Source organism: Copidosoma floridanum, unplaced genomic scaffold, assembly GCF_036245765.1.
Source record: "Copidosoma floridanum isolate Cflo_tuat_1 unplaced genomic scaffold, Cflo_Japanese_pri ptg000007l, whole genome shotgun sequence".
Classification (NCBI taxonomy): domain Eukaryota; kingdom Metazoa; phylum Arthropoda; class Insecta; order Hymenoptera; family Encyrtidae; genus Copidosoma; species Copidosoma floridanum.
Window position 1 is genome coordinate 10597945 of NW_028321884.1, and position 13496 is coordinate 10611440.

General features: G+C 39.0%; 1 protein-coding gene across 1 annotated transcript in view; it reads left to right on the forward strand.

Moving 5' to 3' along the window:
* Positions 1 to 13496, forward strand: part of LOC106639027 (uncharacterized) — a 213443-nt gene that overhangs the window by 153173 nt on the left and 46774 nt on the right. The window contains exon 5 of the mRNA XM_089588923.1: positions 12662 to 12794. Coding sequence (XP_089445049.1) covers positions 12662 to 12794 — 133 coding nt within the window. The remainder of the gene's footprint in view (positions 1 to 12661; positions 12795 to 13496) is intronic.

Genomic DNA, 13496 nt, shown 5'->3' on the forward strand with positions numbered 1-13496 from the left:
ATCGAGACTTCAAGAGTGCGGGGCCCCCCGGTTACTAGCTTATGAATGTTTTTACAGCAAGAAAAGAAAATGGTTACACGGACTTTTAAGAAATGACATAAGAAACCATACAACATTCCAAGAGTCATGCGATACTTAGAAAGTATATTCAAACCACGCCAATAAAACGCCAGGCGTAATCCTCTGACGCAATTTAGGGATCAAAAACTTGCAGATCCCCCTCCTGGTTGCCGCAATTTTCGTCCCAAAGCAAACACGCCAACACCACCGAGCATGCGAGTCACGAACTAATCAAAAGACCCCGTGGCCGGACAGGAGTGGAACCTACACAAGTCCTGGAAAGCTCGGTTGCCCCCATGAATCCACTTGACAGCCCGCAAGCTCGGTGCTCCGCACGCGCGTGGCTGACATAGTAACGAAGCCGAAGAAAAAAAAAAAAAAAATCCCGACGCAGCGTGTCAACCCCTCCCTTCACCTTCGAGATAGAGGAAATGGCACGGCAGGACGAAAAAAACCGTACCGAAAGATAAAACGGAAATGAGCCAGCGGCAGCACTGCTTTCGATGCTGCCTCGCGCGGAGTATGACTTATCTGTCCCTCCGTGTCGTTGCACACTCCCTTATCTCCTGGCCCCCGGTTTGTTTCCCCACGCAGCCAGTGGAGCATATTTTTGTTTAATTTGCCTTTTTCACTGCTGTCTCCCTACGCTATCTCTCTCGCGTGCACGGCCCCAAGTGCGCATGCAATCATAAATTCAAAGGCTTGGGCAAGAGTCGTACCTCCACGTGCAACTTTTTGAGGGCTGCGTTAAGATAAATTATTTTAAGTTACGCCCTGCTCTTTCAGTCATTTTGCGAGTGGTGGAGACACTTTGTGTCTTTTTCATACCGGTTAGGTGGAAAAACATTAAGTTGCCTCAAATGTACGTAGTTGACCATACTTAGTGTTCTTGTTTTAACGTTGTTACGTGCTTACCTGCAATTTTTAAAATCGTGGTGGTGCTTAAAAATAAACTTCAAAGTAATTTTTAACTTCGGAAAAACGATTTTGTGCACATCAGCTGGCATAATCTCATAATGAGACGTGTATGTTAGATTAGAGACTCAATTTATCAGAGAAACTTGTTTGTCGAAGTAAACCTACTCACATAGTAAAAGCAAGTAATTTGTCTTTTTCTACATTTCAGGCTCTTTGTAACTTTAGCTTCACTTTAGCTCTAATCTTCCTTTACAAAAAATGGCCAACAAAAGATAAGGTCATAGCGTGTAAATGGGTAAAATCTAGCGAGTCAAATTCACAACGCGCAAATTGACAGCAAGAACATCGTTGGTCCACGATCAGACATCAAACTCGCACTAGAGGCAAAAATCAACTCTTCCAGCCCCCGGTTCATCATCCACGCTTTATCGAGCACACAAAAGCGACAGCAATCAATTTACCCGATCGCATCGAATTTTCTGTAATCGCCTCTTCTGAAAGACGAAGAGGAAGAAGAAGAAGCGGCTGGGGGGTGGAGGGACAAAAGCATCAGCCACGGACGGCCATCTGAAATTCTCAGCGCGCGCTCGACTCTGCGACGCCCCGCCGATCCCCCCCCCCTATCTTGGCGCACAATTCAATTATTGAGACGCAATCTCGGGCGGACTCTTCGGTGTGTATATAATACACATGCAACGTGATGGCTTTTTTCCTCCTTTGGCCTCCTTTTGCTCTTCATCCTCCTTACCCCCTGGCCGGTGTTCCGCCATTGTCCGGGGAAGCAAAAGGGAGGAAGAAAACGGAGGCAGAGGCTAATCAGAGAGTCGCTCGGTGAATGGGACTCAAATGCCCGCTGCTTTAATATTGAAAGGATCAAAGTCACTGCTTGGAATAAAAGGGGGGATGTAAAAAAAAGGACAAGAGGAAGCGGGAGGGGACAAATGAAAGGCTCAAGCGCCCCACTGACGCTTTCTTTTCCTTTTCTTTTCCTTTTTGTTTTCATCTATTGATATCATTTTCATGCGCAGTTTATTCTCCAGGACCTTATGAAGTTTGCGTTGTATTGCGTTCCTTTTAATATTCCAATGAGCTAAAGCATATTTCATATTACATTTTGGTCTCAATAAAAAATCATTATTTTTTTTTTTATGGTTAATTGCTTCACAGAATTTCGTCAAATACACCTGAGATTTATTCAAACCAAATTGTATTGCTTTACCAAGAAAGTAAAAAAAAAATCCACGTCTTTTCTGTGGGACGCTTGTCTTACAAATGCGCATGGGTAAATCAAAAATAAAAAAAAGTTCCAATGACTACTCAGGAGTCACCAAATTTTCATATAATAACTTCATTGTCAATGTGATGAAGTATATTACTGTCACAACTGCTACGGTGGGGTCACTTGTGCTCTTACATGACAGCAGTTGTACTTAGAATCGACCCCATTTAGTGACGTGGATTGGAATCTATAGTTTTCATGTCACCTGTTGTACCTACGATTTACCATTTTCAGAGAAATGGGTCACATTGTGTTATAATTTTTATTATTATTATGTTGTACATTGCGTGTAAGAAAAATAATAGCGTTTGGAGAAAAGCCCTTGACGAAAGAAAATCTTCTTCGGGATGCTGGAAAATTCTCGGATGTAACGGAAAAGGGGAGAAGGAAGAAGATTTGAGAGTAAAGCTGGTCGAAGAAACTTTGCGAGGCTGGCGCTATTTGGCAGTCCCACGCCGGTGGAGAAATAAATGGGAGGGAGAGACGGAGGGGAGTCACGCGGCGCTGGGGCGTCAATTTTCATTAAACAGGTGGAAATAAGAAAAGAGGGGAGAGCCGTGTAAACGACCAATAATTGCAGCGGGAGCTCGGATGGAAGGAAATTTGAGGAAATGAACTTTCAAAATACACGGTCCGGAGCGCGGAATTTCACTCAAATAGAGCGAAAAAGGAAAACGAGGAAGCGTACAGGGGTACAGGGAGAGGAAATCCTGCTACTCGAGTTTGAATGGAATACATTAACTCCCGTTATTGCAAAATCCCCTCCGTTTCTCTCTCGAGCGATAGTCTGTTCTGTTTACGCGTAATGAGGGGGAGTGGGTTTTTAGAAAAACGGCTTTGAAATCTGTTTTAGCGAATTAGGGATTCACGGTAACTTGGATTAATTGGGATGATGATTGTTATGATTATTAAAAATATATTAAAAATAACGACATCTTCAATATGTGAAATTTTTTTTAGTAATTTATATCTATCTCCAAAAAGAGGCCAATTTAGATTGAAGTCGGCACAAAACGTTTTTAATTAATTAGCTGGCAGAGATACTACGAGTTCATTTTTGATAGATAAGTATTTAATAACAAAAATTTTAATCTTCATTATTGAAATGTAAAATAATTGGTGTTAGGAAAAGAATTCAATTTATTCTATGTTAAAAAGTAACTTTATAATAAATTAAAATTTATTAAAAATGAATACATTTTTTATTTGAATTAATCAAAATTATTTTTAAGCGAGTTTTTCTCGAAAGTGATAGAATTAAATAATTATTTTAATTTTTTTAATTTTTACACGTAAATTTAGTTTTCAAATTATGTGCTATTCTTAATTACTATCTTGTTTTCTATAACTTAATTTTTAATTTATACTGTAAAACTTATTTCAATTTAAAATTATGGTAATTAGCATTTAATACATTCAATAAATAAAAAAAAATAATTAATTCAAAAAAAAAAAAAAAATATTTCATTATTTATAATTTTTAGTAATCACAATTTTTGGTCTTATTACTATTTTTTTTATTATTAATTAGAATACCATCAAAGAAAATTATAAAAGCTCCCATATATAATTTGTACTAAAGTAATTTTAGTAACATGTATTTGCTCTTTTCTCCTTTGAGAGCCCATGAAGCGTAGACTAGAATTATAATAAAAATAATCCAAAAAATATGTATGGATTTACGATTGAAATTTTTTGACTTTAAATAATTCAAAATCAAATCAAGTGTAGGAAGTAGGCCAAAGTACACTTGAATTCACCCATCCACTTAAGCCATTCAATCGCAAAGATTCATATTACTTTCCGAAAATATCATTTCACGACTGACTCATATTTTTCCAAATAAGCAGAAAATTTCGGGAATCCGACTAACATCACTGGATGAATTGTAAATTTCCCCGGAAAATACTTTTGCCCTATCTTGAAAAAGGTTACAAAATCAAGTTTCAAGAGCACCCTAAAATGTCCCACCCTCCCTAGCCCATTGTAAAACTAAACGCCAGGCCCAATAAAAAATCTGAATGTAAAAGATACCCGAACTAAAAACGATAAAAAAGTAAAAGAGCCGCTCGTAAAACAATGCAGTGGACGCGATATTGTACGGGCTCTAGCACGGGGAGGCTGTAGTACAGAAGAAAGAAGGGAAAAAAAATAAATAAAGCCGATGCATCGGTGGAATGAGCGGCGAACGATGCACGTGCGGTGGTATATACAAGAGGAGCGCCGAGTCATCGGAAAAGAAGAAGGGAAGCGCGCGTGCAGCTGCACTTTTATAAACAGGAGAGGAGAAAGAAGAAAAAAAAAAAAAAAAAAAAAAAAGACTCGACGACAGAGAGATAAGAGGTAATCAGCGATTCCAAAGTGCCTCTCGTATGGCCCGGTGATGGGCTGTTGTTCGAATTTTGTTGGCTGGGAGCTGCTGCCCGCCCCCTTTTCTCCGCACTCGAGAGTATAAGCAGTTGCGGAGAAGAGGATAAGGACGAAAGAGGAAAAGACTACTTTCTCTGGCTCATAAACGCGGTCTTCTTTCGCGTAGTTGGTACATGTGTACACGCGGAAGTGGCGCTTTCGTTGTTTATTGGTTTGTTTGTTTGTCCGGCTGGGGTAGGTATGAGGTTTAATTTGAAGATAGAAAATTGGATTGTCGAACAAAGTGTAAGAGTTGAGGGATCGAAGTTTATTGGACGACTAAAAGGGATCGCTGCCAATCATTCCATCTGGAGCTTTTTTGAATTTATTTCTGGTTATTTTCATTTATTTACATTTAGTTATAATTTTAATAGAATTTTTCTTTTTTTTTATTTATTTTAGGTTCATTGGTTTTTACTTATTTTATCCTTCTTTTCACTTTTAAAATATTAGACGAAGTTCGACTACTGTTCAGATAATTTGTTTAATAATAAAATATATAAATATATTCATAAACTTTCAAATAAGTACTTGATTACATCTCGAAAATGTTTTGAAATACGCGCTTGAGTTGATTTGTTCCAAAAAAATTTAACCAAGCACTAAATAAACTGTTTCTCACGAAACATTGATTTTTCCAAAAGTATTTCACATCCTATCTCAATAGTACACTTTTTGAAAATGCAAAAGAAAACGTTCACAGATATATCGTTAAGTTATTTTGTATAAAAAAAAATTTTTCTAATTTTTGGTAGATATCGATGAAATATCTTTTTGATATGGAAGAGCTGTATAAATGAATCTTAAACTAGAAAGAATGTAAAACATGACTACGATACATTTATATGAATACCCACATCTTTATGTTACTTTTAACAGAGACTTTGTCTATACTTAGAGTCTCACCAATTTATCAAATCAGTTTGATAATTAAAATTTTTTAAGATTCTATTTTTTTTTCATTTTGATTTAATATAAAATTTTTTGTTTCCTTCGTTATTTATTTGTAATATTTTACAAATTAATTTCATAAACACAGAGGGGAGAAAATTTGAAAATACATTGCTTATGATTCCAGAAAGAATCCCATCAACCGTTCCAAATTAAATTAACAAAAGCTCTCGTTCGGCAATAAATATATCTGATGTTGTGGAATGTCCAAAAAATTGATTAAATGCCATCAAAAAACCAATCAGCATTCCATTTAAATGAATCGCTACACCCCAAGTGCAATTAATTTCAACGGGGCTGGAAAAAAAGTTCCAATTAAAATAACAACATCCTCAGTAATTTCCGACCGCGACTCTGATCCGCAAAACGAATCCAATTAACGAAAAAAAACTCCTGTACTCATCGACGAACCGAAAATTTGATTCCAACTTTGATTCATCCCAAAAAAGCACTCTAAATTACAACCCACTCGAACTTTTGCCGCTTTTCCAAATTACGCCCATTCAAATTGGAAGTAAAAAAAAAAAAAATCCATGACATCAATTCCTATATCACTTACACCGATGGGATCATCAAGCACTACCATCTACACGCTGTGTGGAGGGTCGATTCATAATTCACGAGCTGCTCTTTCAGGCTCGATTTTTTTGTCCCCCTCTCCCTATACACCCCGTGTATACACGCGCGGTAGCCTTTGACTGGGAAAAGAAAGACGACACGTGTGATAAAAGGCTCCTGTAGGTCCTCGAGTGTGTTTAGTTTTCATACGCGGAGAGGGGGAGGGAAAAAAAAGGTCTGCAAAGGAGAGCCGAGATACGTCACGCTCGTGGGGTGTGTGTTTGTACAGTCTCTTTGAGCTCCGAGCAAAGTATTTATCGAAGGAGGAACCGTAGGACCCTTTGATATTGCTTACAATCATGTTTTTCCAGACGACGACTCGTACGCGTATTTTTTATTTTTGTTCGATCGTGACGGATGATGTTTTTTTCTTTATTCATCGATTCGTGTATGCTAGTGTTTTTAGATAAAGGTAATAAATTTTTTTCTATCTTTTCTTGCGTATTTTTTAAAAGTCACCTTTAGAGTTGAAAATTAGAAAAAATATTGAAAAATACTGTAAAAATCGTTTTTTGGACATACCATCGATTTTTTACACTTTAGATTCGTTTAGTATTTGAAAAAGTCATGGATTTTACCAATTTTATGATTTGGATCCTCTGAAATGGCAGGTATCTTAACAAATAGCGATAGAGAGATTTTTGCCCTTTGCTTCAACAAACTGATATTTCTGAAAAATTATGGATGCAAAAACCGGATACTATCTGTTGGCGAAAATCGATGATTTTTACGACTTTTAACGTAAAAAATAGCTGATAAGATCAATTGTCTTCAAGTAACATTTTTACAGTTAGCCAAAAATTAAGAAAACTTGTAGGTCTTGAATTTTTGGTACTTCTAATTGTTATAAATAAGTCACAGAAGGAAACGTATATGAAAAAATGATAGAAAATATTTTACAAGACCGACTATTATCGACCTGCCTCTATAAATTATTAATTTTTTTTTTTTTTTTTTTTTTTTTCACCTAAAGAGAATTACAAGCACCAAGCATTACAGATAATCTTAAGTTTAAACTTTAGTCTTCTTATAATTCGAATTAATAAATACACCAACAACCCATCTTTCTTTTCAGTTCCTCAATCATCCACATAGAATCCAAATGACAACAAACAAACAAAAATCACTTTTCACAAAAAAAAAAAAAAAAGATTCTCACCTCTGACTCCTACCTCCCAACCACATCCCTCCACCGTAGCATCAATCGCCGCACGCATGCAATATTCCAAAGCTCCCGTATCCCCGCCACCCTTGATGCAAATACCATCCGCGAATCAGCCGCCCACTCTCACCCCGCCCACGCTGCTCTTTGGTCAGAAAGTAAAGGGCAGTAAGAGCACAGCCCGTGCATTATCAGTCTCCCTTCTGGACTACTGGCCCGGCGCGAAACCTCGAAATAGCCCCCACCCCCCCTCCCCTCCGCGACACACTCATCCGTTACCCTTGCCCCGTACGTGCCCGCAGCCGGCCAGAGAGACCATTTACGACTCTCACCCCGATCGGCCCATTAAATTTTCCATTTTCAATAGGTGAGACCCAGAGAGGACCGAACGATTCTCCACCCCCACCCCCCAACTATAATACCATTACACGCAGCCGTGCCCGCATTGCTGGCCGCGCCTGAACCACTCGATGTGTACCCTCGGGTGTCCCGTACATATATATATGCACCACCGCTGCCGGGACGTATGACTCCAGCCGACCGTGAACACGATAGTGCGTGCGGTGTTTTACATTCGTCGTAACCCACACACATATATCTTGACTTTCTGCCGAGGGTACATATATATATATGCATGGCCCACTTTGTACTTCTTCATCTCCCAGACGAGTAGGAATCCCGAGATCTGTCGGAGCGCTGCCTCCCGCTCATTGAGATGGATGTGAGGGCTCGCTTTCGGGGGGATCGTTTGCTCCCGAGAACTCGCGCGGGTTTAACTTTGCACCCCCCCCTTCCCTCCGCGAGGGGTACATGGAAAATTATAAATCGAGTCGGCGTATCTTCGGGGCTACGCGTACGGGTGAAATTTCGTATTCGCCGTGCAAGGGTGTAAAATGGCTTTTACGGTTTTATTGGTGCTTGATTTTTTTGAAATATACGATCGCTGCCTGTAAGCATCGTTTCAGGGGAGGGCGGGGGGTGAAATATACGAGCTGACGGAATAGCTTCTGGTGGTTACGCGGGTTTTTACGGATATACGACGCGTTAGCCGACTAATACGTGGAAAAAGAGAGCTGTGTTTTTTTATTTATTTTTTTAAAATTTTGTTTACCATCTTAAGCGAGACTAATTTTTCCCTCCTCAAAAGTACGGACACGATCAATCAAAGGGGACTCTGTCTCCTCGAGGGAGTACCCGAAAATCGTATGTCCCACATTAGAAGCTCGTGACAAGTTATCGAGCCTCCCCCCTCTTTGGTGTATACTTGCTCGTAATGTGATTTATGACTCGGTGCTGCCAACTTATTGTAGAGGGACGAGTAAGTATGTATAAGAGCAAAGAAATCCAAGGAGTCCCGAGGAGTCGAGTTCTCGGGTGTACTCGTGAGTTGAGGAGTTTGAGATCAGTTTCCGCGAACCGTGATGGGTTTGACGATTCGGGGAGTTTGGCCGATGGGAAGTGCGGACGGGGGAGTATATTATATCGAGGATCGAGCGCAGATGACGAGGGTGCAGTTTTCGCGTGAGCACTTTATGTCTGAGTTTAGGAAGAACTACTCGAAATATAAATCGGTCGCTTTACTTTTGGTAGGAGTTTTTTTTTTCTTTCTTTTAGTGTCATTACTTTACTTACTCGTTTGCTTCTTTTTACATTTATTTGCCAATCGAATTATTTATTTATTTATTGTTCATCACGGGATTGAAACTCCTCAACTTACTTTGCACGCATACTTGTACCTATATGAATTTGAGGTAGTTAGAATTCTTACTGTTTTCTCAGCAAACATGATTTCACAAAAAAAAGTGGTATTTACCTGCGCTCAAATCTATAATTTCTCTTGACAAATGTTTATCGGTGATCAAGGGAGACATCTCGATCTCATCGATGAGAGTCACATAGCCCTAGAATATTACTTTTGGTGCCACCAGCATAATAAGTTAGTTCATCAAACACGTGGAACTTGAACCAATTAATATAGCGATTATTAAGTATTCGATGGTGAAAATAATCTACTATTTCGACAAACTGTAAGTGTATAACTAGGAAATAACTAGGTAAAGTTTACTGTGATGCACTAATCAGTCAATTTCATACCAAGCGAAAGTGTGCCTCTCTGTTACATCGTAGGATCTAACGTATGTTGTACACAAACGAATAATAAACTTTATTTCCTTCAGGAAAAAAAAAATCATCATACGGAATTATGCTACCATTGATTTCATAATGTACATATTCAAGTGAACAATGCTGTTTGTCTCCTTACCACAAAATATGGTCGTGTGTCAGTTAGAGGGGCTTGAACTATCGAGATACTTTCAATTGTTCTTCAATCCCGTTGACCTAACCGACTGACGTACACCGATGCAAATAAAAACATAGCAGTTTGTACATGAAACATAATCAATGCAAACAGGGTACAGCGAAACGCAATTAAACCAAAGCCACAGAGAGCTCTGAGCAAACTCTAACCCATCGATAAACGAGGAGGGAACAAACAAACAAACAAACAAACGTTCGCAGCGCCGGTGATCGATAGTACAGCTTAATCGGTTGCTTTTTGAATATTAGCCGTGATTTGGAGAAGAGAATCACGCGTGGCGTCGATTTTTCAACCCCCAAAGCCATGCACCGAACCGACAAACGCACACCTGGTGTAATTTTAATTTTGAGCCGCACCCTGAGTAAGTTAAATAAAACTCCTCGCGAGAGCCCGATGGATAAAGATTACACTCGCTGTGGACAAGGCGCTGTTGAGGCATTAGAAATCAACCATCGTCTGATTACCCCCAGCCATGGTATACGAGTAAATATTGAATCTCAGTCAAAGCCATTGCTTTCCGATTCCCAAGTAACGCCGCACATCACTCCCAAGCATAACAGAGTCTATACATTATGCAAATCCATCCCAGTCGCACGGAGCACCGTATACGTGCACACATGCGGGCGTTAGGTAAATATTCATGCACACGTATGTATACGTATATAGGCACGTGGAGTCCCTTGCACGAGTTAATTAGCTGATTTAAGGCGATTGGCCGGCTCAAAGGGTGCGCTTTGATCGCGAGGGGGTGGGTTTTTTTTTCTTCCCCCATAGCGGGATAGTGGGATATGATTGATCGAGGGGTGACCCCGTGGTTGGACGAAACATGTACGAGTCGTCGTCGAATAATTTTCACGTGGTAATAATTGATCGCGCGTTATTTACGAGTTTGGGATTAAATACCGTGGTCGTATTGTATACGTAGCGCGCCACGGATATGATCGGGAGACTGGAGCAAGCCTCGGGAAATGAGCCGTGAAATATAAATGAGGAGCGTGAGATTGACGTTGAAAGTTGAGTTTGCGTATATATATATATATATATATATATATATATATATATACGGTGGGCTTGGATGGTTGGTGGTAGTTTGCGAGTGACACGGGCATCGAGTCTACACGAGAGAGGGTGGAAGTGTACTGAAGCGACGGTGATATAAATGGAAATTAATCAAGGGTCGGTTTTGTTCAAAGTAATGATTTTTGAGCTGTTCATTTGGACCAAGAGATTTTAGTGCGGATAGCGCTTGAACTGATGGTTATTTGGCGTGTTTGGGCTTTTACGTGTACGCTCGTGTATGTTTGCACCGGGAATCGCTGATTCTCGGTACTTGATTATTTTCAGTTCCGTACGAAATGATCGGTGGTGGGTGGGGTTTGAAAGCTTCGTTACGGTAGATGATTCTGGTTGTTTTTAATTGTTGATGGCCCGTTTTTTATTGACGATGTGTATTTGATGAGAGGATTTGGTGGGCAAATTTGCCGGAATTGTTGATTTCATACTATTGTGAAAGCTTTTACACGAGTACAGGAAAGGGGGGGGGACTGCACTTTTCAGAGCTTTTAAGCTTTTAATGGTACTTGTGAGAGAAGGACTTTGTTTCATGGACTCGTAACAGTTTTGGTAAAGTCAATTTTTTTAGAAATTTTTTTAATTTCAAATTGTTTCTGTAATTTGTAGTTGTTGTAATGGATTTATTAATTATCATTATAACTTGTCGTTCGATTCAGTGACTTACTACTGTTATAATTTTCAACCAAAAACGCTCTAGTAGCTTTAAACAAACAAAAAATATCGGACACTTTTCCAACTTGTAAGTGACAACACACTCATCACAAATACATATAGGTAACAATTTAACAATTCATAACATGTTGTTAGTTAAAAAAAAAAAAATAATAATAATAATAATAATAATAATATTGAAACCCCACTGAAACGTCCATTTCTCATAAAATAAGATTCATCGATAAAAGTAATAAGGGCATGAATCCCGACATTTATTGTGCCGCAACTTTAATAAAGAGGGTGCACGCACCGAGAGTCGACAGGTTGTAAAAGCTGAGTCAGCGGTAACTGACGAAGAGCGTGTCAGAGTACAGCTGAAATTGGAGGCAGCTCAAATTGCAACCGCATAATTGCTCGAGGATTATTTTCTGCAGACCCTCGCGCAAAATTTTCCGTCATCTCCGCTTTGCGAGGGAAAATCAAATTGAAAATTCGCCCTGCTTTTTGCCCCGCAAAACAAAAATATATATTCTCCAAACCAGGGAAAATAACTTACTTGGGATACTCTGATCCTCCTTTAATCACCTTTCCGCGTTAAATACCATACTTCCCTCTCGGGGGACAGCGGCCAAGTTGACCGCCAAAGTACTAACGACGAGCTTGCAGCAGTTCTGCGGTCGTACCCTCCTCCCGAAAGCTCAACTTTAAAAATAGTACTTAGCGGCACCCACCGGTGCACCCCTTGTATATAGTTGCAGCGTCCTCGGCGTAACTCGGGGTAGTCGTAATCGCTCCTGACTGCGGTTTTCGCGACTCCACAGGGAGACCCTCGCTCGCCTCCAATTGCCCATAGCGCGCCAAATGTCTGATGCTCCGCTGCGTGAATGGTGAGCTTGCGGATAGGAAAGACAGAGAGTGGCATGATTAAGCACAATTATGAGCTTACTAGTCGTGTTTTAGCTCAATGGGGTACGGGCCATTTTTGAGTTGAGGTGACGAAATAGATGGTAGTGGCTAATTGTATATCGTACTGTTATGGTAGCGTTGTGGTATACAGTTTTAGCGGTGCCTTTGCGCACTATTTATTGATATTAGAGTAGAGTTAATTTTTACCGACATCCTATGGTGTAATATTAAAAAATAACTTATTACTTATGGTAAGTGTTTAAACGGATGGTTGTAAAAAAGAAAAAACGCTTTTTTTATTTTATTACAGTTCTGGTCGGCGTACGTGCCATGCGGTGCAGCCCAACTGAACGCCGTTCAACTCTCCTTGGAGCAAATAGACGTGATACGCAGGCTCACCGAAATGAACTCCCAGCACCTGACGCTCGTCACCTCCGTGAAAGGTAAATATTATTATTATTATCATTAATTTTTTGTACTTACTGTGCAAGCTTTATTTGCATAAACTTTAACAGTATCAATGCACATTTGGCATTTGTGCTAATACTATACTCCATCAAACGAATTCTTCGAGCCAGTTACATTAAAAAATATCATTTTGAGGAGTTTTTAATTGACATTTTATTGACCGGAAATATTCATCTCGTTATACCTGACGTAAACTGGTGGGACCAAAATTCCATCCTGTATAATTACTGATTGCTCGTTATATTGGAAACTCTTTGAAGTATAAATTTTCCCGTGAGTTCTGCTTCGTAATGATGATTTAACAGATATAATATCCCTACAATTCATACGTCGTATTAAAAAGAAATGTAATAATTTATGTGAATTAATAATTTATTAATATACATACTACAAAATATATGAAGTAATAAATAAGATTTAAAAATTGTTTTCTGATTCGTGCATAAAAATTAAGTATTAACATCTAAAAGTTTTTATACCAGAAAATTGTACAATTATTCAAATGATACAAGCCTAAATTACATTTTTCTAAAACGTACAAATTTCAGGGCCTTAAATTTTAATGAGAAATGATCAATTATCCTGTACACTTGTTAAAACAAAATGTAAAAATTATTTCAAACCCTCATCCTCTAAAATTATGCACAAAATTTATCCATACGTGCAATGAATATAAA